General features: G+C 34.5%; 3 protein-coding genes across 17 annotated transcripts; all 3 read right to left on the bottom strand.

The window, feature by feature from the left end:
• Nucleotides 1-1310: 1310 nt before the first annotated feature.
• LOC147948410 (protein CONSERVED ONLY IN THE GREEN LINEAGE 160, chloroplastic-like) lies at nt 1311-3067 on the bottom strand. 15 transcript variants are annotated; one of them, XR_015577949.1, is made up of 5 exons: nt 2738-3067; nt 2602-2651; nt 1818-1853; nt 1591-1680; nt 1311-1472 (listed from the first exon to the last, which is right to left on the bottom strand). XR_015577949.1 is itself a non-coding variant. In XM_087481222.1 (4 exons), the coding sequence occupies exons 1-4, from the start codon at nt 2801-2803 to the stop codon at nt 1653-1655; spliced, it is 240 nt and encodes a 79-aa protein (XP_087337348.1). In that variant the 5' UTR covers nt 2804-3018; the 3' UTR covers nt 1311-1652. The 15 variants fall into 15 exon arrangements, 1 of the variants encoding a protein (XP_087337348.1); XR_015577953.1 differs by having other exon boundaries at nt 1823-1913; nt 2738-3062; XR_015577939.1 differs by having other exon boundaries at nt 1823-2273; nt 2738-3060.
• Nucleotides 3068-7675: 4608 nt separating this feature from the next.
• LOC147948409 (uncharacterized) lies at nt 7676-8728 on the bottom strand. Its single transcript, XM_087466676.1, has one exon. The coding sequence runs from the start codon at nt 8726-8728 to the stop codon at nt 7676-7678; it is 1053 nt and encodes a 350-aa protein (XP_087322802.1).
• Nucleotides 8729-17308: 8580 nt separating this feature from the next.
• Nucleotides 17309-19299, bottom strand: LOC104749763 (BTB/POZ domain-containing protein At4g08455). Its single transcript, XM_087481220.1, has 2 exons — nt 18686-19299; nt 17309-17960 (listed from the first exon to the last, which is right to left on the bottom strand). Exons 1-2 carry the CDS (start codon nt 19031-19033, stop codon nt 17490-17492), a joined length of 819 nt encoding a protein of 272 aa, XP_087337346.1. The 5' UTR covers nt 19034-19299; the 3' UTR covers nt 17309-17489.
• Nucleotides 19300-24828: the final 5529 nt, after the last annotated feature.

Genomic DNA, 24828 nt, shown 5'->3' with positions numbered 1-24828 from the left:
AGTTCTCTCAATACTTCGCTCTATCACTCTCCATTTTCGATAATCATAAAAATCAATTATAAAGAATACGTATAAAGGAAATCTCCAAGGGAAAAGAAGCATGGACCGGAAATACCCTAAATCTAAATAAAACGTCCTTCATATTTTGTGTGTTATTATGGCCAATTGACCTCTCCCTCTATCCACATCAATTTTTTCCTTTCATTTTCTGACTTTAAACCGAGTGACCACTCCTAACAGATTCAGAATTTTCTTCTTATGATTTTTTTTTTTTTTGACTCCAAAGCCGACCCATGACCACTTTTATGGTACTTAGGAAAGACACTACTGAGATTTGTCTCCACGACTCAAACATGGTTGAGCTAATTGACAATCCTTGAAGCTTTCCTCTGTTTCGCCACATAATCTTGGAGTTGTAATCATGCGACATTTGAAATTGCTAAGTGCATCCATAACAACCATACATCTCTCAAGGCAGCTCAGCTTGGACATATGAACGCTCCTTCTCCGACCTCCTTTGCAGTGTCCTGGCCTCTCAGCCTCTGTTTTGTCTCCTTTCTTACCATTGACTCTTCTCTCTATTTTCTGTTGTTGCTCTAGTCTATATACATTCTAGTCCGATTACAGAGGAACCAAAAATTGTCAAAATTTGTTCACAAGTCCGATTACTTTTGGCGCACCATTACAAGGTTTAACGAGATTAATGGAACGCATACAACAACAATAACAAAAAGACTATTTCGCTACTCAATTAATATAATGTCGTGTATGGGAGGTTGAGATGTTGTGCACGATAACAAATCCCAAATCCCTTGAATCGAGATTTTTTTTTTTTTTTTTTTTTTGAGTTCTGTTGTCGAGAGACTGAGTGGTGGAACACAAGAAATCCAATTAGTTGCAGATTAGGATTTTGAGGATTACCCACTAGAAGAATTGTTCTGTATAGTTACGATTTAATTTGTAGGTATTACATATTATTCGTAGCAAAAAAATATTTGTTACTATTTTGTTACAAATTTAATTAGTAATCATTTCGTCATAGCAAATTTCATCTTCGTCACTAATTGTGGTAATTTGCTACAAATTAGATACTAGTTAATTTGTAGCAAATAGCTACTATTTATGACTTATGTCTGTCGCAATTTACTACAAAAAATAACGAACAAAAATGTAACAAATAGATACAACCTGCTATTAGCTCTCTATGTAACAAATTTATGATTATGGTTGAATTGTATTTATACAAATTATTTCTATTTTTGTAATTATATTTAAAGTATGAATAATGTTTTACTTTTGGAATGAAATAATTTTAAAACAAAATTACTATATTTATTATTATGAAACCATCATTTAAAAAAAAACTGTATTACAAAATAAAATAAAAAACATAATTAAAAATAAGTAGATGAACACACTATCCTTCCTCTTTGATAATTGATACTCACTATCACACCAACCCCCAAAGCTGCCTGTCCATGAAGCTCAATTAGCAAAACTAACTCGCAACTAGATAAGGACACAGCTACTGCAAAGAATATAAGAAGATCTTCTAAGATAAAAAATAAAATTATCGTTAGGCTAAGCCACCGTATATGAGACCTTCTCCCAGCACAACCTCTTCCTCTGAAAACCAATCCAGTATTTGACACCTAGTTCCTTCTTTGCTTACTATGAAATCTGCAAACACAAACCAGTTAATACAACATGAAACTTGACATAAACATGGCACAAAGTTAAATCACCTGGAAAAAAAATTACAGAAGAGAAACTTATAAGAAAACAAACTTAAGCAATCTGAGTTTCTCATCTAATACCTCACCAATGCATCGTCTTTGGCTTGTCCTTTGCTCCTTACACACCACAACAAGAAAGAACAATACACAATGTTGTTTAGAAGCAAGATTGATATCCTAGCAAAAGGACAGTCACAGTTTCAACGTGGTTCCAACAAACTATCAACAAGGATGTTGGACCCAACAGCATCAGATCTTTTCATCTCATTGAAATGACCTCTGTCTGATACAAAAGCCATAGACTGATCCTAAAGACCTCCCATAACCCGAATAATCATACCTTAACCATATAACAAAGTTAAATAAAACAAATCAATATTCATATAGTGGATATCACTTATGTCTAATCTCACAACTAAACAAAGCCTCAAGATGCTATCATATCATGTCTAAAATTACAAACTTAAGTAAACCGAGCTCTCTTCATGTGCTATTAATGTAGATTTTTTTTGTAGTGTGTTATTGGCCCGTACGGAACTGAGAATCAGAAAACAAAAAGGTGAAAATTAGAAGTTATGAATTAAAAAAAATTAGACTGTCACACACAAGCAAAAGTTGTTCCCTTTCAATGATAATACAACCAAAAAAAATGATTCATGTGATCGAGAACTGAATCAAAGAAGAAGCTTTTTTTTTCCAATTGCTTATTTCATATCTTTTACAAAGGATTTAGAAGACGATGCAAGCTCTTTTCTTAAATCAACATCCATGCTATTTTCATAGATAAATTTTTAACAAACCAACCATTTTTAATCAAACTTCAGGAAAATAAAGTTCAGGTTTTTAAGAGTTTAAAGGAGAGAACCTGTCAACAATCAGAACTCTGCTAAAGCTCAGAAACCCAGAAGACTCTTCCTGTTGCATATCACAAAATTAAGTCTCTGATTCACACTGTAAGTAATCACAAAACCCTAAATTGGGGATTAAAAAAAAGATTGAACCTTTGAGGGAGATGGGTCGAGAGAAGAATCATCAAGGTTATTGAACAGTTTCTTCATCTGATCCATAAAACCCAGTCGGAAAAAATAACAAAATCGATAACTACGATGGCGAATTGAAGCTGAACGCCTTTGTACTTAAGTGAACCCTTCCCAATGTTCCTAGATCTGGTCGGTGAAGCCCACAAATCTTAGGAGAGAGAGCAAGAGGCAATGCAACGAGATCGAAGAGGTGAGGAGATGAAAGGTTTACAAAGAGAGAAGAGGAGAATAAAGAAAGCTATGAATGAGAAGGGGACACCGAGAGACCAAATATTTTGGCTAAAGTGTGGCAGTCTTTGTTATTTACATTATTTTATAAATTATTTACTACAATTTGTGACGATTTCTCCTGTGTGTACTAGAGTTACAACATATTTTGTCCCTAATTTTATAGCAAATTTGCTACAAATTTATCCTGGTATGTATTTGTCATTATTTAGCTACGAAAAGTAACTAATTTGCAACAAAATCTATTATCAAATAATTTCTAGCTAATTCGTAACTTTTTGTAATTAATATTTGTAATTAATTTTTTCGTAGCAAAAAACAATAACTATATAATTGTTATGAATATAGAGTTTAGAGATAAAACTCTTGTTATTCTTATTGATTATTCCCAAGGTTACATGCATATATATAGTAGAGTACAAGTCTTAGTTTAAACCGACATAAGGAAGTAATGGCCGAGTAAGGCTTCGGCCAATGGGCCGAAGGTGTGCGGACTGAGTATAGCCGATGGACCGAGACTCCATGGATAATAGGTGGGCCGGTCTAGTGAGTCCACTAAGTGTTTCACAACACTCCCCCTTGGACGAAACGACCGTGCCTATGTTGGATGGGATCGCTGCAATGTGCTTAGGGGATGCTGCCTCATTAAAACCTTACCAGGAAAACCCATTGGGACAAAACCTTGGTGAAGGAAAAAGAGTACAGCACACATTGCTCCCCCTGTTCCAAACATCACTCTAAGTCCCTAAGGGGGGTGTATTCAACTTGATATTTTAAGTGATTTGTGTAAAAGTTACAAATCCTATGTTATTCAATCATGGATTTTAAAAACTCTCCTGAAATCCACTGTTATTGAACTGATGATTTAAAAATCTACTTTAAAATCCACTGTTATTCAAAACAGTTTGTGGATTAGGATTTTAATAAGTTTTAAGGATTCTAGAGGATTTGAGAGGATTTGTTTAGTTAAAAATACAGAAATCCAAATCTCATGGTTTTAGGTGGGATTTGAAAGAATTTTCCTATAAATCGTATCAACTTCCCTAAAATCTACAGAAATTCCAAATTTACTAAATCCCATCAAATCCTCCAAAATCATTGTAATACACCCCCCTAAGTCTCCGCATCCCAATCTGGTGCGCAAGCTTCTTGAACGTTGTTGTCGGTAGCGATTTGGTGAAGAGATCGGCTGAGTTGTCACTTGACTGAACTTGCACTATAAGAACTTCTCCGGCCTTTTGTAGTTCATGTGTATGGAAGAACTTTGGTAATATGTGCTTCGTCCGATCTCCCTTGATGTAACCTTCCTTGAGCTGTGCGATGCATGCTGTGTTATCTTCATAAATTACGATTGCTTCTTTGATGTCTTCCAATCCACTGTCTGTCCGAATATGCTGAGTCATGGACCGCAACCAAACACATTCACGGCTGGCTTCATGCATTGCTAGTATCTCTGCGTGATTTGATGATGTGGCTCATAGAACGCCAAGAGATTGTTGTACCACCATGTGTAAACACATAGCCTGTTTGTGATTTCCCATTGTGTGGATCAGATAGATAACCTGCACCAACTAAACCATCTTTGTTATAGTTAGTGTAATATAGACCAAAGTCTGTCGTACCCTGTAGGTATCGCAGAACATGTTTTATACCATTCCAGTGCCTTATGGTCGGACAAGAACTATATCTTGCTAGGAGGTTCACGGCAAAACTTATGTCTGGTCTAGTGTGGCTAGCCAAGAACAATAACGCTCCTATAGCACTGAGGTAAGGCACTTCAGGTCCGAGAACTTCTTCATCGGCCTTCTTAGGAGCAAATGGATCTTTATCAACATCTGTGCTTCTCACAACCATGGGGCTAGTCAATGGGTGAGCTTGCTCCATATTAAACCTCTTGAGTACCTTTTCTATATATGCCTTTTGATGCACAAGGATACCATTGTTTCTGTACTCAAGCTGCAATCCCAAACAGAATTTTGTCTTGCCTAGGTCTTTCATCTCAAATTCTTTCTTGAGGTATTCTACAGTTTGGGCGATTTCCCCAGAGGTTCCAAGGATGTTTAAATCATCCACATAGACTGCTATTATCACAAATCCTTTGTTTGCAAACTTCTTAATAAATATACATGGACTGATGGGGTCATTCCTATAGCCTTTCTTTGCCAAAAATTCTCTAAGTCTATTATACCACATTCGACCACTCGGTTTCAGTCCATAAAGCGATTTGTCTAGCCTTATGCAGTACTGTTCTCGAGAACCACTCTTATCTTTGAGTTCTATTCCCTCTGGTAATCTCATATAGATTTCATTATCCAGTGGACCATATAAGTAAGCAGTTACAACATCCATTAACCGCAAATCCAGTTTTTCTCTTACAGCCAGACTTATTAGATATCTAAAAGTCGTTGCATCCATCACAGGGGAGTATGTCTCCTCATAATCTATTCCTGGTCTTTGAGAGAATCCTTGTGCTACAAGCCGTGCTTTGTATCTCACGATTTCATTCTTCTCATTTCTCTTTCTTACAAAGACCCACTTATGTCCAACTGGTTTAATTTCAGGTGTTATCCTTAAGATCGGACCAAACACACTTTTCTTCTTCAAAGAGTTTAACTCCACATCAATAGCTTCTTTCCATCTAAGCCAATATTTGCTTTGAGTGCACTCTAATATGGATGTGGGTTCTAGATCCTCATTTATCTCAAGTGCTACCTTGTATGCGAATATATCATCAATGTCGACATCTTTTCTGTTCCATTTAATTCCAGACATGATATAATTTATTGAAATCTCATTATTATCAATATTCTCAGGACCTAGAGGTTCAGCTCCTTATCATTTGCTGCGGCCATGTCTGTACTCTTGGTAATTCCCTGAACCTCGGTCTGTTTTGCACCCTTAGACTTTCGAGGATTTTTATCTTTGGAACCTAATGGTCTACCTCGTTTCAACTTGAATATTGTAGCAACTTGAATATTGTGTTCCTTCTGAACATCAATTCGTACTGGTGCATTGCAAGCTGGTATGTACGATTTTGTTACTCTCTTTGGGTCAGCAAAGGAATCTGGCAATTGATTAGCTAGCTGCTGTAAATGTATAATCTTTTGAACCTCTACATCACATGCTAGAGTTCGAGGATCTTGCCAATTTAAGGATGTTTGATTCTATGTTAATTCCTTGACCAGCTTGCTAGTCTCACCACCCAATACAGGGAATTCGGACTCAATAAATTGACAGTCCGCGTATCTGGCCTTAAATAAATCTCCTGTGAGTGGCTCGAGATACTTTATGATGGTGGGAGACTCATATCCAACATATATTCCCATCTTCCTCTGAGGTCCCATCTTAGTTCTCTGTGGTGGAGCAATCTGTACATAAACAGCACAACCGAATGTTTTGAGATGGGATATGTCTAGCTCATGACTCGTTAATAGTTGGGATGGTGAATATTTGTGTTCACTAGATGGCCTGATGCGTATGAGCTCTGCTGCATGCAATACTGCGTGTCCCCAAGCCGACACAGGGAGCTTCGATCTCATTAACAATGGTCGAGCTGTCATTTGTATTCGTTTAATGAAGGACTCAGCCAGTCCGTTTTGTGTATGGACATGTGCCACAGGATGTTCCACACTCACCCCCATGGACATACAATAATCATTAAACGCTTGGGATGTGAATTCACCAGCATTATCTAGACGTATAGTCTTAAGTGGAAAGTCTGGAAAGTGTGCTCTTAGCCTTATAATTTGAGCCAATATCTTTGCAAAGGCGAGATTTCTTGTAGATAACAAGCAAACATGCGACCATCTGGTTGATGCATCTATCATCACCATAAAATATCTAAACGTCCCACTAAATGGGTGTATTGGTCCGCATATATCACCTTGTATCCTTTCCAGAAAGTTTAAAGTCTCTCTTGTGACTTTTACTGGTGAAGGCCTTATAACAAGTTTCCCTTGTGCGCATGCTACACACGTGAGATGTTTAGGGATAACTTTCCTTTCACTTAGGTTGTGCCCATTCGAACTCTTAATCAGTTTACGCATCATGTTCGAACCCGGGTGGCCTAGCCGGTCATGCCATAAAGTGAACTGTTCATTGAACATTTTATGCTTAGCCAAGTTAGCCTCTATCATATTAATCTTAGCATGGTATAAACCAGTGGCTAGTGCAGGTATAGTCTCTAGGACCTTCTTTTGTCCTTTTACAATTTCTGTAATATATAGGAACTCTCTAGTTCCTTCACCCTTGGTTTCCACATGATAACCATTTAATCTTATATCTTTAAAGCTCAACAAGTTTCTCTTGGAGCTGGGTGAATATAAGGCATCACTTAACTCAATGTGTGTGCCATTAGGCAACAAAATGTGAGCCTGGCCGTAGCCCTCTATAAGGTTTGCTATACCCGCTATTGTACTAACATTGGCATTTTTCATGGTGAGGTTTATAAAATATCTTTTATCTCTTAAAATAGTGTGGCTGGATCCACTGTCCACCACTAGTTCACTCATATCCTCAGCCATTTTCTATAAAACAACATTTGTGTTTTAATTCAATAAGGCAAATAATTTATAAAATAAATCCTTGAATTTAAACCAAATCAATTATCCAATACATAGAAATAAATCAAAGCATAAAAGCATAGTTTTAATTCAAAATAAAACCAAAAATTCATTCATCCTCTTTAAGGAGATTGGAAGTGTCTAGGGAGTCATCATTCTCATGATCGAAGTCACCTTCATCATCGAGATGCACCAAGTTGGCTTCTGGGGTTTTCTTCAAACTTTCTTGATATGCATCAATGTGATGTTTGGGAGTTCTGCAGTTTCTCATCCAGTGGTTTGACATACCACATCGGTGACAAACCGATTTTGCCTTAGCTTGTGGCTTGGAGATACCACGGCCTCTACCACCGCGTCCGCGGCTGGCTTGGCCTCCTCGACCACCACGTCCTCTGCCACCACGGCCACGGCCGTAGTGTCTCTCTCTGTGGACGTAGTTGGTCTCTTTGGGCTCTTTAGGCTCCTTAGGCTCTGCAGCACTTTTCTTTCCCAAATCCATTTTGTGTGCTTTTGGTAATGGAGTTGTACCAGGAGGTCTCATTGCACTATTCATCAGCAACAGTTCATTGTTCTGCTCAGCTAGCAGTAACACCTGATTGAGTGCCCCATACTCGGCATACTTTGTTTGCCGGTATTGTTTCTGAAGAACCATGTTGTTAGGACTAAAGGTAGACAAAGTCTTATCGATTAGCTCCTTTTCTGTTACCACAGTACCACACAGCCTAAGGACTGAGACAATCCTAAAAAGCTCAGAATTATATTCGTCCAGGGTTTTGAAATCCTGGATCCTTAGGTGTTTCCAATCATACTCGGCCTTTGGAAGGAGCACCGTCTTTTGGTGCCTGTATCTGCGTTTAAGCGTTGTCCAAAGGTCGAGAGGATCCTCAATGAATAGGTACTGGTTCTTGAGGCTCTCAGCAATGTGGTGATGCATGTGCTGGATACACTTATTCTTTTGCTTGTCCGAGGTCTTATTACCCTCTTCAACGCACTCGAACAAGTCTTTTGACTTCAGGTTGATCTTGGTGTTCATTGCCCATAGCAAGTAGTTGTCACCAGAAGCATTCAAGACTGGATAGTCTAAGCTCTTTAAGGTTTGCCATCTGCATACAACAGAAATAGACATCCAAATATTAGCATGCGATATTTGAGATCGAACCATGCACTCAATCAATAGGACATGCGATATTTGAGATCGAACCATGCCTTAGGCCATGCGATATTTAAGATCAAACCATGCCTTGCCATATTTGGTTTATGGTTTAAATTCATGCATGCAACAAAAGCAAATAGTCTAGGCATGCAACAATTTTAGATAGGATTTCCTTTTTCTTAAGTTTCCTATTTAGTCTAGGATTTAATATCTTAATACTTTGGATAATTGCTAAATTAATTTAGGAACTTATCCTAATATTTTTAATTCCGAAAATATTTGCTTTCAATGATTATGGAATTTTAACAAAATTTTGTTCTTGATCGGATTCAATCCTAAATCACAAAACTAGTTCATGCAGCCGATTAAACATTCTTATGCGAATTCGATTTCTATATGCATGAACAATCCAAGTTTTAAATCTCCTAGAACAGTTAGATTAATATCTTCATGATTCTAACAATTTAATTCTAGGTTCTTATGCAACACAAACAATCAAGCAATCATAAACAATTTAATCAACCAATTCGGATTTTAAGCTTGATGTAAGTTTGGTGCAATTATCAATCAATCTAACAACCTAACAACCTAACAATCCGATTTTAAGTCTTAGGATTTAAGGAATTTAAACTTTGTTAGATTGTGTACTTGGATGTTTTAGGGTCCGATAGTTTTAAGGTTCAATTCGGTCATAGGGTTTTGAGAGGGTTAGATATTGTTTACCTTAACACCACAAGGATTCTGACCGGATATGATCTGGGAGCTAAAGACCTCAGATATCTCACGAACCTCGAACCTCGAACATCTTCCACGAACCACGAACTGCTTCCCGCGAACTCGAACTGCTTCCCGCGAACAACTCCTTGCGCGCGAACTCACCCCCGAACCAAGTAACCACAAACCTCGATAAGGTTTTGAGAAGATCTCGATCACGAGCTAAGGATGCTCGTGTATCAACAGAAAGAACTTTGAGACCAAGAGAAGATCTCGAAGGAGATGAAGAACAAGAGGCGGTTTAGGGTTTTAGGGAAGAAGAAGAGATCGGCGGCTGCCTTAGGGTTTTTAGGGTTTGAGGCTATCGTGCTGATAACGTGTTATGAATATAGAGTTTAGGGATAAAGCTCTTGTTATTTTTATTGATTATTCCCAAGGTTACATGCATATATATAGTAGAGTACAAGTCTTAGCTTAAACCGACATAAGGAAGTAATGGCCGAGTAAGGTTTCGGCCAATGGGCCGAAGGTGTGCGGACTGAGTATAGCCGATGGACCGAGACTCCATGGATAATAGGTGGGCCGGTCTAGTGAGTCCACTAAGTGTTTCACAACAATAATCAGATTTTTGTAGTGACCTCTATATTTTACTTTGGAATATTTGCACTCTAACACACTTTTTTCAAAAGTATTTGCCATGTGACACACTTTCTACTATTTGGACACTTTCTCCATATCTATTAACTATTATATCCTTTCACTATAACTCTATTTACAACAATGCCATCAAACTATAAATTTCTCTCTAGTTACCCAATTCACATGTTTCTTTTTCATTCTTTTCTCTCTTTTTCATTGTTTAAATAAAGGGAAATTTACATTGAGACACACTTTCTGTCCATGGGACACTTTTTGCCAACTTCACATAATTTTTAGACTATTTTAACCCTCATCATATATATTTTTTTTTTTTTTTGTCAAACAACCCTCGTCATATAAGTTGAGGTATAACTAGAGAGAGAAAAACAGTTGTATTACAGTCCGTCCGATTTTAACTAAAAATTTGATCCAACAGCTAGAGATGAGTGTGGACCACAACATGAGTCTAACTAATAAATTTGAAAAGTAGATTTGAATGGATTTGTCACAAATAATAAGAACCATTCGATTGAAACTATTAGTTAAAATTCAATGGACAAGATTTTCTGTCTCATTTTCTTTTTCTATTCTACACTTTTTTTTCTCTTACTCTCTTTGTAATCACTTTATTTAATTATTATGACATGTTTTTTTTATTTTGTTTTTATCATTCATTATAATTTTATTTTTTCTACATTTTGAGATCTATTTTACTATATTTAAAATGAATAATCATAATACATATTATCCAATTATAGTTGAATATTTGTTGATTGTTATGTGGATGCTAAAAATTTCTTATTATGTGGATAATTATTTGTGGATACTATACTTATTCTAAAATCAAGTCCACATGGACGATGAGTTATACACGTCCACTAAAAACTACTTATGTTTTGGTGAAGTAGTCATTGTTAACTATCATAATATGTTAACCTCATCATATCCCCAAAAAACCTAAGCATGAAACCGTTCATCATATCATATACTAAACTCTAAACCAAAAACATTTATCTCTAATGGTGTCCATTATGTATTATTTATGTGGACAACATTTTTTACAAAATTGGTGACCATTAATTTGTATGGAGCGGATTGTATTTGTATCTTAAAAACTAGGTTTGTTTAATGAAAAGTTGATGTCATCATGTGGATGAGGTGCTATGGATACTGATTAGTTATACATTATCTATTTATATTTGAATAATTGTTTGCTATTATGTGGATGGCTAACATATCTAGATGGCTAACATATCGCTATTATATTTAAATATTCATATGTTTTTTCTCTGATCATCCAAAAATAAGTATTCATCTATTCATGTTAACAATCCATATAATAGCGAACAACATCAATGAATTTGGAAATTTATAAATGTAATACAAGAAGTCAAAAATTTGGCCTAATTTTTAGGTTGAGGGTTTACATATTAGGGTAGGTCAATTTCATGTTTTATAGGAAAAAATCTTCATATGTGGCAACATTTGTTAAAATTGCTATTAAATTAAATTTAGGGTTTATGGTTTAGGTTTCTAGGTTTAGGGTTTAGAAGTTTAGTGTTTAGGGATTAGTATAGGATATAATGAGAAGTTTCATGCTTAGTTTTTAGGGGATATGATGAGGTTAAAATTGTTTGATAGTTAACAATGACTACTTGACAAGAAAACAAGTAGTTTTAGTGGATGTGTATACGTCCATGTGGACTTGATTTTATGGACATGAAAGATTAAAATTGTTTGATAGTTAACCATGACTAATTTACCAAACCACAAGTTGTTTAATTAATTAGATAATTCATAAATTTTTTTCTCTGATCATCCAAAAATAAGTACTCATCTGTGCATGTTAACAATCCACATAATAGCGAACAAGATCAATAAATTTAGAAATTTATAAAGAATGTAATGCAAGAAGTCAAAAATCTGGCCTAATTTTGAGGTTCAGAGTTTACAGATTGGGGTAGGTCAATTTCATGTTTTATAGGAAAAGATCTTCATATTTGGCTACATTTGTTAAAATTGCTATGATATTAAAATTAGGGTTTATGGTTTAGAAGTTTAGTGTTTATGGTTTAGTATAGGATATAATGAACAGTTTTATGCTTAGTTTTTAGGGGATATGATGAGATTAAAATTGTTTGATAGTTAACAATGACTACTTCACCAGAAAACAAATAGTTTTAGTGGATGTGTATAACTTATCGTCCATGTGGACTTGATTTTATGGACATGAAAGATTAAAATTGTTTGATAGTTAACCATGACTAATTTACCAAACCACAAGTTGTTTAATTAATTAGTATTCATATGTTTTTTTCTCTGATCATCCAAAAATAAGTATCCATCAATGCATGTTAACAATCCACATATATAGTAGCGAACAACATCAATGAATTTGGAAATTTATAAAGAATGTAATACAATAAGTAAAAAAGTTGGCCTAATTTAAGGTTCAGGGTTTACAGGTTAGGGTAGGTCAATTTCATTTTTTATAGTAATGATCTTCATATTTGGCTACATTTGTTAAAATTGCTTTGAAATTAAATTTGTGATTATGGTATATGATCTAAAGTTAAGGTCTAAAGTTTAGGATTTAGGCTTTAGGGTTTAGGGTTTAAGGTTAAGGGTTAAGGGTTTAGGCTTCAAGGATTAGGGTTTAGAGGTTTAGTGTTTAGGGTTTAGAGTTTAGGTTAAGGTCTAAAGTTTTGGATTTAGGCTTTAGGGTTTAGGTTTTAGGGTTTAGGGTTTAGGCTTCAAGGTTTAGGGTATAGAGGTTTAGGGTTTAGGGTTTAGGATATGATATAATGAACGGTTTCATGCTTAGGTTTTTAGGGGATATGATGAGGTTAAAATTGTTTGATAGTTAACAATGACTACTTCACCAAAACACAAGTAGTTTTTAGTAGACGTGTATAACTCATCATCCATGTGGACTTGATTTTGTGGACATGAACGACTAAAATCGATTGATAGTTAACCATAACTACTTTACCAAACCATAAGTTGTTTGATTAATTAGGTATTCATATTGTTTTTTATCTGGTCATCAAAAAATAAGTATCCATATATGCATGTTAACCATCCACATAATCGAACAACATAAATGAATTTGGAAATTTATAAAGAATGTAATGCAAATAGTTAAAAGTTTGGCTTAATTTAAGATTCAGGGTTTACAGGTTGGGGTAGGTCAATTTCATGTTTTCTAGTAAAAGATCTTCATATTTGGCTATATTTGTTAAAATTGCTATTAAATTATATTTATAATTATATTTATGATCTAAGGTTGAGGTTTATAGTTTAGGATTTAGGTTTTAAGATTTAGGATTTAGGGTTTAAAGGTTTAGGGTTTAGGTCTTAGAGGTTTCTGGTTTAGGATTTAGGATATGATATGATGAACGGTTTCATGTTTAGGTTTTTTGGAGATATAATGAGGTCAACATTGTTTGATAGTTAACAATGATTATTTCACAAAAACATAAGTAATTTTTAGTGGATGTGTATAAATCATCGTCCATGTGGACTTGATTTTAGAATAAGTATAGTATCCACAAATAAATATCCATATAATAAAACATTTTTAGCATCCACATAATAATAAACAAATATTCAACTATAATTGGATAATATCTATTATAGTTATTTATTTTAAATATAGTAAAATAGATCTCAAAATGTAAAAAAAAAAAAAAATTATAATGAATCATAAAAAAAAAATCAAAAATATATGTGATAATAATTAAATAAAATGATTATATAAAGAGAATAGGAGAAAAAAAAAAGTAAAGAAAAAAAAAAGAAAAAAAAAGAAAGACACGACAAATTGTTCATTCTCTCTCTTTACAACCAACTAGATTCGGACCCGCACGTACGTGCGGGGTTAATTTCAAAAACTAAATTTGCTTTATAATATAGTACGTATATATGAAGTTATGTTTTTAAATGTATTTTTTTTATAGAAATGTTATCAACATTCAATATCCATATTCTACCAATTTTGTATTTGATTTTTTTTAATTCAGTTTAGACAAAAGAATGATCGGATTTGTTTCTGTTATAAACAAAAATAATCACATTAAAAAAAGTAAGAGAAATATGGTATGTTATTTTGGGACAGTAAATTCCTTATATGTTAAGTTTTTATTTAACTATTTGATCTTGTATATTTTAGTCTAACGAATAAAAAATATGTAAGAGATTCAAACATGCATGTATGTACAAAGTTTTATTAGTAGATATAGCATTTATAACATAAACTTATATTGGTTTGTTTTCATCAAGTTGTTATCATTTAGATCGACATGATAGCTAACCCGGATCGAATATGATCAGGGTTAGTGATCAGCAACTATTATGTTAAACTTGATAATCCACAAAAACATATGCATAGTATTTACATATAAGAGATATATTATGGGAAGTGTTTTTAGCCAAGTGGTTACCACACCATCTCTGCAACCGATCTCACCAAATTTCGACTTTGATAAATCGCGTTATCCCGTGTAGTAGGGATTGACTATAAATCGGACCTTTGTCAATGACAAATATATATATTGTATACTAAATTAGATTTATGTCGATTCAATTTTAACCAAAAACTGTAAATTTTACCTGCACCTTAAAAATTTATGAGCATTAATTAATAACAATATAAAAAAATTATTAGAATCTTAATAGTTACTATTATTTATCCATTAAAACTATCCTTAACAATAAAATTTGAATTTTTAACTTATGAAACGAAGATCCCTAAAATTTTCAATTAGTATATTTTTGAATTAATAATTTCGGAAATTTATGATATTCAAATTTTTGAGATACTAATGAATCTAAACTCCAAATTTATAGGAGGAATATGCTACTTTAAAAAATATTAAATTATGGTTAGATTATATATGACAATTATAATAAATGTTTTTATAATTGAAAAAATAATAGGAATTCATATTCGTTTTTAGTTTTTTTTTTCATTTGTTTTAGTATGAATTAATTAGTATATCTTCGTTTATTTAAAAAAAAATCTAGTATATTAATTGACGATTTGTATTTACTGAATAATATTAAATTAGATGGTCGTGTTTAAATATATCAAATAATATACTTCCAAAATTAAATAAGTTGGAATATATACAATATCAATCTTAATAACCTCAAATGTTATGGAAACTTTAAAAACAACATTCCTAAATTTTGGCTAGTTATCAAGTTATTGATTTAAATTCAATTAGTTTGTAAACAAAGATCCACTTGTTTATTTGACCAGGATCCAGCGGGTCATAAATATATTTTATTGCATTTTTCCTTCATTCAAAAATATTCTACGCTTTAGTCAAATATTAAACAGAAATTGTGAATTTACAATTTCAAAACAGTTTTATAAAATATATTAATAAACAATTTATCTTTTATACCACACATATATATCTTACACTATGTGTGGATAGATGCATACATCTACTATAAGATTACATGTTCTTTTCATATATAAAAGTCTAGAAACAGTAAAACCAATCACAAGTAAAGTAAAGATTAAAGTCCATTGATTTAGTTGATTATACTACTCCCTTTATGACCTTGCATGCTCGTCTTTCACACTTTCTATTCTGCTGTGTCAGTTGTAAATCCTTTTTAAAGGTCTGTCAATCATGCAGGTTCAAAAATCTACTTAGACTACATATATATTATTTACTTGAGGGTTATGTGTCAACAATAATATTATATTTTATTATACCATGTAATTTAGAGACTATATAATATATCAACTTAATTTATTATTGGTGTAGTGACTTACCTCTTCAATTGCTAATAATAACTTAATTATTGCATCTTCTGCTTTCATTTTGCTTCTAGATACTCACGATGTCATTGGGTTAATTTGTCTGGACGAATATCTGAAACAAATCAATAAGTTATGTGAGAAAAACACCAAAAAATATATTTTAATTTTAATGGAACTACAGAAACATCATAAGATATATTTTAATAGAGCTACAAAAATGAATCTAAGTAATCGGTTTGTCAAGCAATATTTATACAAAAACAAATATGGTGTCACAATTTAGGTTTAAAGGAAAATATTTCATTATTAAAAAATTTTTTTTTTAATAATTATGGTTCCTAAAATTACTCCAAAAAATTTGGTTAGTAGTTTATGTATATAAGATAAATTACTAATTTTATAAAATACATTTAGAGCTATTATCAATACAATTCGATAAAGGTAAATTTTTGTTATACTTGGTAGACTGTCAATACGACTGTTTACACATAAAGGAAACATATTGTTATTGTTTTGATTTTTTATATTTAATTATATTAAATTGATTTGTTGTTTACGTAATTATTTCACAGTATAAATAAGTTTACATATATATATATAATTTTGAATTTAAGTTTTGATTGTTAATGGAAACAACTTTAAACAACTTCCTAAAATATTGAGTAATTAAAATGTCGATTACCTTAATTATTGAAACTGATACGATTTATTTATGATACATTATTAGGAAACTTCTTATTTTGTAATTTTCAGGATACATTTCCGATTTTCTTGGCTAATAATCTGTTTGGCTCCATAATTCCTTATTAATTGATATTTGTTTGGCTTCAAGGATTATACATATCCTTATTCATATTTGAGTGGCATTTCATTGTAATAATCTATAACTCTATGTCTACTTATTAAAAATGCTTCTCTTTTAATAGTATAGATCCAATTATTAATTATAACCATCAGATCTAAACTACAAAATAAAATCGGACGGTCCAGCTCATAACTAGGTTTCTTTACTTAGTTATAAATTCAGAGATAAAATTGGCTAGAAATAAAATGAACAGTAAAATGGACCATAACTAGGTTTCTTTACTTAGTTATAAATTCAGAGATAAAATTGGCTAGAAATAAAATGAACAGTAAAAAAATAGTCTAACAAGTGTGCTGTGGACAGAATGTGTGTTACAATGCAAAGAGTTTTACAAAGTGTGGCTAAGTGCAATACTCCCTTTTACTTTCCATCGTTAGAATTATCCAAGTATGGATACCTCTATATCTACGCCAAACCCCCGTTTCATTTGAACAAAAACTAAACTAATGACACAGTTCTCCATTACTATAAGTCTTCGTAAACTGACAATATCAAGTATGAACCGCCAAACCCTAGTCGTGAGTATAACCACCACCTTTCCATTTAAGCAAAGATGCAAAAATAAAAAGACATGGACACTGCCCCAACAATATCAGGGAAAAGATATGAAATATACTTCCTACTAGTTTGCAATAATTTCAAGTATTTAATACGGCAAATTTCTAGTGCTTTACAAACCCATGTTCTGCTGAGCCTAACCATACTATACCTAAAAGAGATATGACGGGGAAATCACTACCTCTTGTTTAGGTCGACAAATAAACATCTTTTTTTCAACCAGATTTGCTTGTGCTAGTTCCTCCAGCCGCTGTGTTGACCTGTTTTGAGAGATAGGCTTCATAGATTTCAACAATAAGTCGAGGATCCTTTTCCACGAGCTCCATGTATTCCTCTCTTTTAGTAAGCTTTTCCATATTTTCTGTGATCTGCGACAATGCAGCGTCAAGAACATGTTTTGCGTTGTGTTGGTGGGCAAAGGCGTAGGTCATGAGAGAGTTGTCCCAACTGAGTTTGGTTACCAAAAACCTCTCACAGTAACTCTTGAGATGCTTCACTTGGTATTTCTCCGACATCACCAAAAGATCACATGCCATTTGCTCATCAAGACATGCTTCAGCTGTGTAGAGATAATATACGAAAGTCCGAAGAGCGTCATAAGATACATCGCTGATCTTGATAGTGCCACTACGGCTCTCTTCCATCTCATTCTCAAGCATTGCTTTGAAAACTGGGGAACGACTTACCTAGCAGCAATAGTCACATTGTTGTTAATAAGAAAACTTCATCTGGAAAAGAATCATAGAGTATTGGTGCTGTATAGAATGGAAGAAAGTTTCACTCCACTAAAGAGTATTTTGTAACTCACCACCATATAAAGACCATTAGACAATCAAAGCCAAAAGGAACACACAGCCTAAGATTCCAATGTGTCCATCATGGAAATGGAGTTCTAGCGAAAAGGGCATGATATGTGGAAAACATTAACCCGATCAAGAAGACAGGAATGAGATGTGGAAGACACATTACCAAACAAGAAGTTATTTACATATATCTCCAGTTATCAATTTATCAACACATATCATCACTAAAAGCACAAAAAAAAAGAAAAAAAAAAGGACTTTAACTGATCACAACGATGATGTTTCAAAACATAGCTCCTGCATTAGAAGTAGAACTGAGCACAACGATGTCACGAACACAATACGATGGCAACTTCTATGTCATCCTAAAATCCATAGATTAAGAACAGTTCTTATTCTTACTCAACTGATCATGAATTGTTGGCTACAATCAAAAACACATAAGAACAAACCCTAACTCTCAAACCTACCCAAATGGCTCTAAAGTAACAACTGATCAAACACTTAAAGGGTTTCATAATCTATCAAATAGATTCATATCTGAACAAGTCAATTCTCGAAACTTCAAATCAAATCATTAATTAAGTTTTTGTGAGGTGAGAGCGAACCAAAACGGATTTATGAGCAGGAATAGGAGGAGCTCCGGCGTTGTCCTCAGAGGCGATGAGAACAACATCAGTGAAGGACCTGGAGCTTGAGCTATTGCAATGATCGAGTGAAGAAGATAAACGGAGGAAAGCAACTTTAGCCTTGAGGTCATCGATCTCGCGTTTGAGTTCTTCCTCAGTCTCGCCGGCTTCAACGTAGCACTCCTTGCAGGTTCCAGCGTCGCGAGGGAGGTACTCTTCTCGACAGGAGATGCATCGCATCGCCGTATCGGTATCGGTATCGGAATCGATATCGGATCCGGTTTCGCTGTCGGAGCCGATTTGGCATCGGTGGTGGTGCCTCCTCATCTTAAACGATACCGTTTTCACAAGTCTGTGTCTCTCTCTCTCTCTCAAACGATTTATTAAGTTTTCTGAGTTATAAACTTTACAAATTAGAATTTATAACGGCTTCCCATTTCTAGATATGGAAAATTTGCTAAATCGATAGGAAAATTCTCAAAAAAAAATGTTTTATTTAATATTTGACTGAAAATTCTTGGTGGAAAAATATTCAGATTTCTATAATTGATTAAAAAAAAATACGAATTATCCGATTTTCTAATTTCCAATCTATTATAGTTATAGTTTTCAAGGATGTTAATATAATCGTAATCAGTGTTTGTAATTTTTTTTTCTCCTAAATCTCTAATCATAATTAAGATCATAGTCTTTGGACACTTGGGTTGGTAAGTTTTCCCATGAGAGTTAGGGAATTTGTAACAGAAGATAATAGAAGGTAATATGTTGTATCCTCTCGTGTGAAGTGTGGACGGATTGTGGGGCTGCTACGCAAGCTCTGGAGAATCCTCAGGATTGGCCTAAGTATCGGTCTAGTCTTTACAAGATTAATCAGGTCCTCAAACAAATGCAGACTGTCTCGATTCATTTAGCATCCCCGAAGTGGAATGGTGTAGCACGTGCAATTGCGAAGAGTGTTACGCGTGATGGCAGGCTGAACACTTACTTAGCCTTGGGAGGACCTGCTTGGCTACACGACCAGATTGTACGAGAGAGCCATAGTTAGCTCTTTCCTTTTTGCCTAAAAGTGATAAGCCCGTATCATAGTAAATCTAGAAATATAGAACATTAACATATATCCTAATCTAATACCCTCCTCACGTTGATGGTACGTAATCCGTAACACCTAACGTGGACAGCAATCTGTGAAATGTCAGGCCTGGAAGAGCTTTGGTCAGAAGATCAGCAATCCCATCAGTAGTAGAAATATGTTCGGCTGTAATGAGCTTGTCAAGAACGGCGTCCGGACCTGATGACAGTCGGACTCAATATGCTTTGTCCGCTCATAAAAAACAGAATTGGCTGCAATATGAATGGCAGCTTGACTATCACAATTCAGTGAAATCAGAGAAGAATGATCAACACCCAAATCCTTGAGAAGACGCTTCAACCATTTGATTTCTTTGAGGGTGTAGGCCATGGCACGGTACTCGGCCTCAGCAGAGGAGCGAGAAACCATCTTCTGCTTCTTTGTCTTCTAAGAATTAGGTGAGTTCCCTAAATAGACAACATATGCCGAAAGTGAACGGCGAGTAATAGGACATGAGTTATAATCAAAGTCGCAGTAGGCGGAAACTTGGAGATCACAATTTGATCGAAGAAGAATGCCTTGCACAGGAGAACCTTTGAGATAACGAACTAGACGGAGAGCTGCTTCCCAATGTACTACCAAAGGTGCCTTCATGAATTGAGAGAGAATGTGAACCGCGTAGCTTAAATCCGGCCTGGTAATTGTCAAGTAGATAAAACGACCGACCAAACGACGATATTGTTGAGGAGTGTCAAACAAAGGGCCAGTTGCAGAAGCAAGTTTATGATTAACCTTGATAGGCACTGGCGACGGCTTACAACCAAGAAGACCAGCTTCATTGATTATGTCCAGAGCATATTTTCGTTGAGAGACACAAAAACACGAGAGACCTCAATGCCTAGAAAATATTTCAGTCGGCCAAGATCCTTCATGTGAAAACACTTGTGGAGCTGAACTTTAAACTTATATATGGCAGCTAAATATTTCCTGCAACCACAAAGTCATCAACATAAACAAGAACGTGAAGGATCATCTCGCCTTGCCTTAAGGTAAACAAGGAGTAATCTTGATAGCTTTGAGTGAACCCCATTTCCCAAAGAGCATTGGAGAGCTTAGAGAACCAACATTGAGGTGCTTGTTTGAGGCCATATAAGGATTTTTAAAGTCGACAAACCTTGTTAGGATCCATTGCTTTAAAACTAGGAGGAAGACACATGTAAACCTCTTCGTCAAGATCTCCATGTAAAAAACCATTGTGAACATCCATTTGATGGACTTCCCAGTTCTTAGCAGCAGCAACATCGAGAAGAGAACGAACGGTTATCATTTTTGCGACGGGAGCAAAAGTTTCTTTAAAATCAGTCCCCTCTTTTTGTAGATTTCCCATAGCTACTAGACGAGCCTTATAACGTTCCAAAGTACCATCGGAGTTAAATTTAAATTTGTAGACCCATTTACTATTAATAGCTTTCTTCCCGGGAGGTAAATCAGTAATATCCCAAGTATGATTGGTCTCAAGGGCATCAATCTCTTTTCACATAGCCTCGCACCACTCTTTGATTAAGACAGCAAAAATGCTTTGGATCCGTGCTATCAAGAATGGCGGCCATGTAGGCAAAATGATTGGCCAAAAAACCCGCGTCAGATAAATACATGGAAATAGGATAAAGAATCTTACCTGAGACCGTAGACGAGGAAGTTGAGTCGGAGAAACCGGGGGCAAGGACGTGAGAGGAAGAGTGTACAGGCAGAAGAACATAGTCTTTTAGGAGAACCGAGGGGATCTTTTTGCGACGTCCCTTTCCCAATAACTCAGGTAAACTAGGTGAGGAAACCTCATCAGTATTAGATAAAGGAGACCTCGGAACCGGTGAAGAAGTAGAAGGAGATGCAGGCGTGTCAGGCAATGACAATGGTGTAGAAGTAGTAGAAATAGACACCAAAGACGGCTCAGGAGAAAGAACCGGAGCAAGCAGCAGCAAAACCTCAATAAACTGAGTAGGAGTAGAAGAAACAACCTCCACAGAGGCGGTAGGGACTGGCAAAAACTAATCATCGTCAAGAGCAGGCAAGACAGAAGGAGATAGAACCTTCGGTTTGTCAACAAATGGAAACACGTCTTCAAGGAACCGAACATCTTGGCTGGTGAATTTTTTTTTGTTTCAAGATCGAACAAGCGCCAAGCTTTCTTGCCATAGGGGTAACCCACAAAAACACATTTACGACTTTGAGGCCCGAATTTTTCTTTGTCACGAGATCGAGTATGAGCATAACAAAGACTTCCAAAAGTACAAAGCATGGTGTATGACGGACGTTGCCCAAATAGAACTTCATATGGTGATTTTCCCTTCAATACTGAAGACGGTGTCCGGTTGATCAAATGTGTAGCGGTGAGAATACTCTCACCCCAAAATTTTACGGGCATATGACTTGGGAAATGACAAGCATGCGCAACATTGAGAATATGGCGGTGTTTGCGTTTTACACGACCATTCTGTTGAGGAGTATCCACATATGATGTTTGATGAATAATTCCATGAGCTTGAAAATATGATGTGAGGCACATAAACTCGGTGCCATTGTTTGTGCGAAAAGACTTTACTTGTTTGCCAAACTGTCTCTCGGCCATAACACAAAAATTATGAATCAGAGTTGAGACCTCCGATTTTGCGGACATTAAATATGTCCATACGGCTCGAGAGTGATCATCAAAGAGCGTTAGAAAATAGATCGCACCACTTGTAGAAGAAGTCCGATAAGACCGCCAGACATCACAATGAACAAGAGAAAAATAATCCAATGCTTTATTAATGCTATCATGAAAAACTTTTCAAGTTTGTTTAGCTCGAAAATGAATGTCACAATTTTTCATATCTCCAAGGCCACTGGGAGATGAATCACATTCGGGTAAAGAAAGTAAAACAGTAGGAAACAAATGACCGAGTCTATGATGCCATAACGCTCCAGAAGAAATTGTAGTAGCGGCCGAGACCTAAGTAACATAGTTGAAGATTATAAATATCTTTATTCGATTTATTTATTTGGTGCTAAAATATTTTCTTTTAGTTTTAACGTTAAAAAACTGTTTATCGTATACAATATATGATTATCATATGTTATATTTTTCGTATTTTCCATCTTTATAATTTTTCGTATTTTCCATCTTTATATTTTTCGCATACAATATATGATTATCATATGTTCTTGTTTTTTTTTCTGGTCGAAATGCTTTTTAATTAATTTGGTCAATGTTATCAGATTATACTTGAGAAACCAGCCATGGATGCGGATATAATACATCAGAATAAAATATCATATTTGAACAACGAAAGCGAGCTAATTTATGAGCAGCTTCATTACAATAACGTCTCACTAAGACAAAACAAACTTTTTGAACTTCTTAGACCAGAGTTTCAAAGAAGTTAGTCCACTTATACTATATTTGATAATTTGAATATGTATATATCCAATTTACTATACATATATATCTATATATTGAAGAATATTTACTTAAGGTATTTAAAATTTAATTAAAAAGTTAGATTGTCACCTATGATTTAACTACAGCAATTTTAGTTAATAATTATTTTCATAGTAACAAAGTTAATTTATGTATCATAATTAAAATTTTGATTTTATACCCGATATCATAATTAAAAAATCGTATTGTATCAGTAAGATCAGCGGGTTGGTGAAACTTAACCAACCCGCTGATCTTACTGATACAATGCGATTTTTTAAAACATTTTTAAGTACTTATTTATCATTTATTTATTTATTTTTTCACTTTTTGTTGAAAAAGAACAAGTTCTTTCAAACATTCAGCTTCAATATATATATATATATATGGGAAAAATGCCATAAAAATCCCCAACTTTCAAATTTGGGACGAAAAAAGCATGAACTTTCGAGATGTCATTTTAATCCCGAAGTTTAGTTTGACTTTTTGATAAAATAGTAAAGTTTTATTGACCTGGCCATTTCACGCACGTCGTTAAGTTTCCGTTAACGGAGTTAATTTTCCGTTAACAATCTCCGTTTAGTCAAAGACAAGATATATAATTTTGTTTTCTAAAATTTATTGAAAGCGTGACGTGGTCTATTGGTTAATGGGGGAGTTTGGTTTTCACGTGGATTGGAACTCGAGACATCAAAGCCGCAAACAATAAAGTGTAACCACCTACGGTAGGTAGATTTATTAACCATTAATGAAATACAGACTCTTATATCGTGTATTATATGAGTTTTTTTATCTTCTTCATAGACGAAATCATCGGAACCTGGGAATTTCTCGCGCTTTCGGTTGATAACTTCTTCATTGATGACGTTTGTTTATAAAGCAACATTTCAATACAACTCCTCGTGCTGCTTGGCAAATCGACCCCTTTGGTCATTCCTCTGTCCAAGCTTACCACCTCGGAGCAGAGTTAGGGTTGGACTCTTCATTTCCTGAGAATCGACTACCACATATAATACCCTATATAAAATTTTTTGTTTCATTAATGGTTAATAAATCTACTTAGCCTAGTTGGTTATGCTTTGATGTTTGCTGCTTAGAGGTCTTGAGTTTAAATCTATGTATAATCTTTTATTTTAAAAAACAAAAATACTTTCGTCCAAGCCGACTCTAACCCGCGGCAGGTGAAAATCAAACTCTCACGTACCAATAGACCACGTCACGCTTTCAACAAATTCTAGAAAACAAAATTATATATCTTGTCTTTGACTAAACGAAGATTTTTAACGGAAAATTAACTCCGTTAATGGAAACTTAACGACGTGCTTGAAATGGCCAAGTCAACGAAACTTTTCTATTTTATCAAAAAGTTAAACTAAACTTCGGGATTAAAACGACATCTCGAAAGTTCATGCTTTCTTCGTCCCAAATTTGAAAGTTGAGGATTTTTATGGCATTTTTCCCATATATATATATATATGGTTTAGACCAAAAATGTTAATAAAATCAGAAATTTGGTATATTTTTTTTATATGAATATTTATTATCACTTTATGAATATTTATTATATTTTATGGAGTATATGATTCAATCATT

This window comes from Camelina sativa, chromosome 2 (assembly GCF_030686135.1).
Source record: "Camelina sativa cultivar CO46 ecotype springtype chromosome 2, ASM3068613v1".
NCBI classification, from domain to species: domain Eukaryota; kingdom Viridiplantae; phylum Streptophyta; class Magnoliopsida; order Brassicales; family Brassicaceae; genus Camelina; species Camelina sativa.
Note: the sequence above shows the minus strand (reverse complement) of the source record. Positions and strands in the feature narration are given on the sequence as shown.

Coding starts and splice junctions, on each gene's coding strand:
- LOC104749763 (XM_087481220.1), bottom strand. CDS start 19,033: ATGAGGAGGCACCACCACCGATGCCAAATCGGCTCCGACAGCGAAACC. Junction 17,961..18,685: donor CTGCTCATAAATCCGTTTTG/GTTCGCTCTCAC, acceptor TATTGCTGCTAG/GTAAGTCGTTCCCCAGTTTT.
- LOC147948409 (XM_087466676.1), bottom strand. CDS start 8,728: ATGGTTCGATCTCAAATATCGCATGCTAATATTTGGATGTCTATTTCT.
- LOC147948410 (XM_087481222.1), bottom strand. CDS start 2,803: ATGGATCAGATGAAGAAACTGTTCAATAACCTTGATGATTCTTCTCTC. Junction 1,914..2,601: donor AGAGTTCTGATTGTTGACAG/GTTCTCTCCTTT, acceptor TCCTTTTGCTAG/GATATCAATCTTGCTTCTAA. Junction 1,681..1,817: donor AAAGACGATGCATTGGTGAG/GTATTAGATGAG, acceptor TTGTGTTTGCAG/ATTTCATAGTAAGCAAAGAA.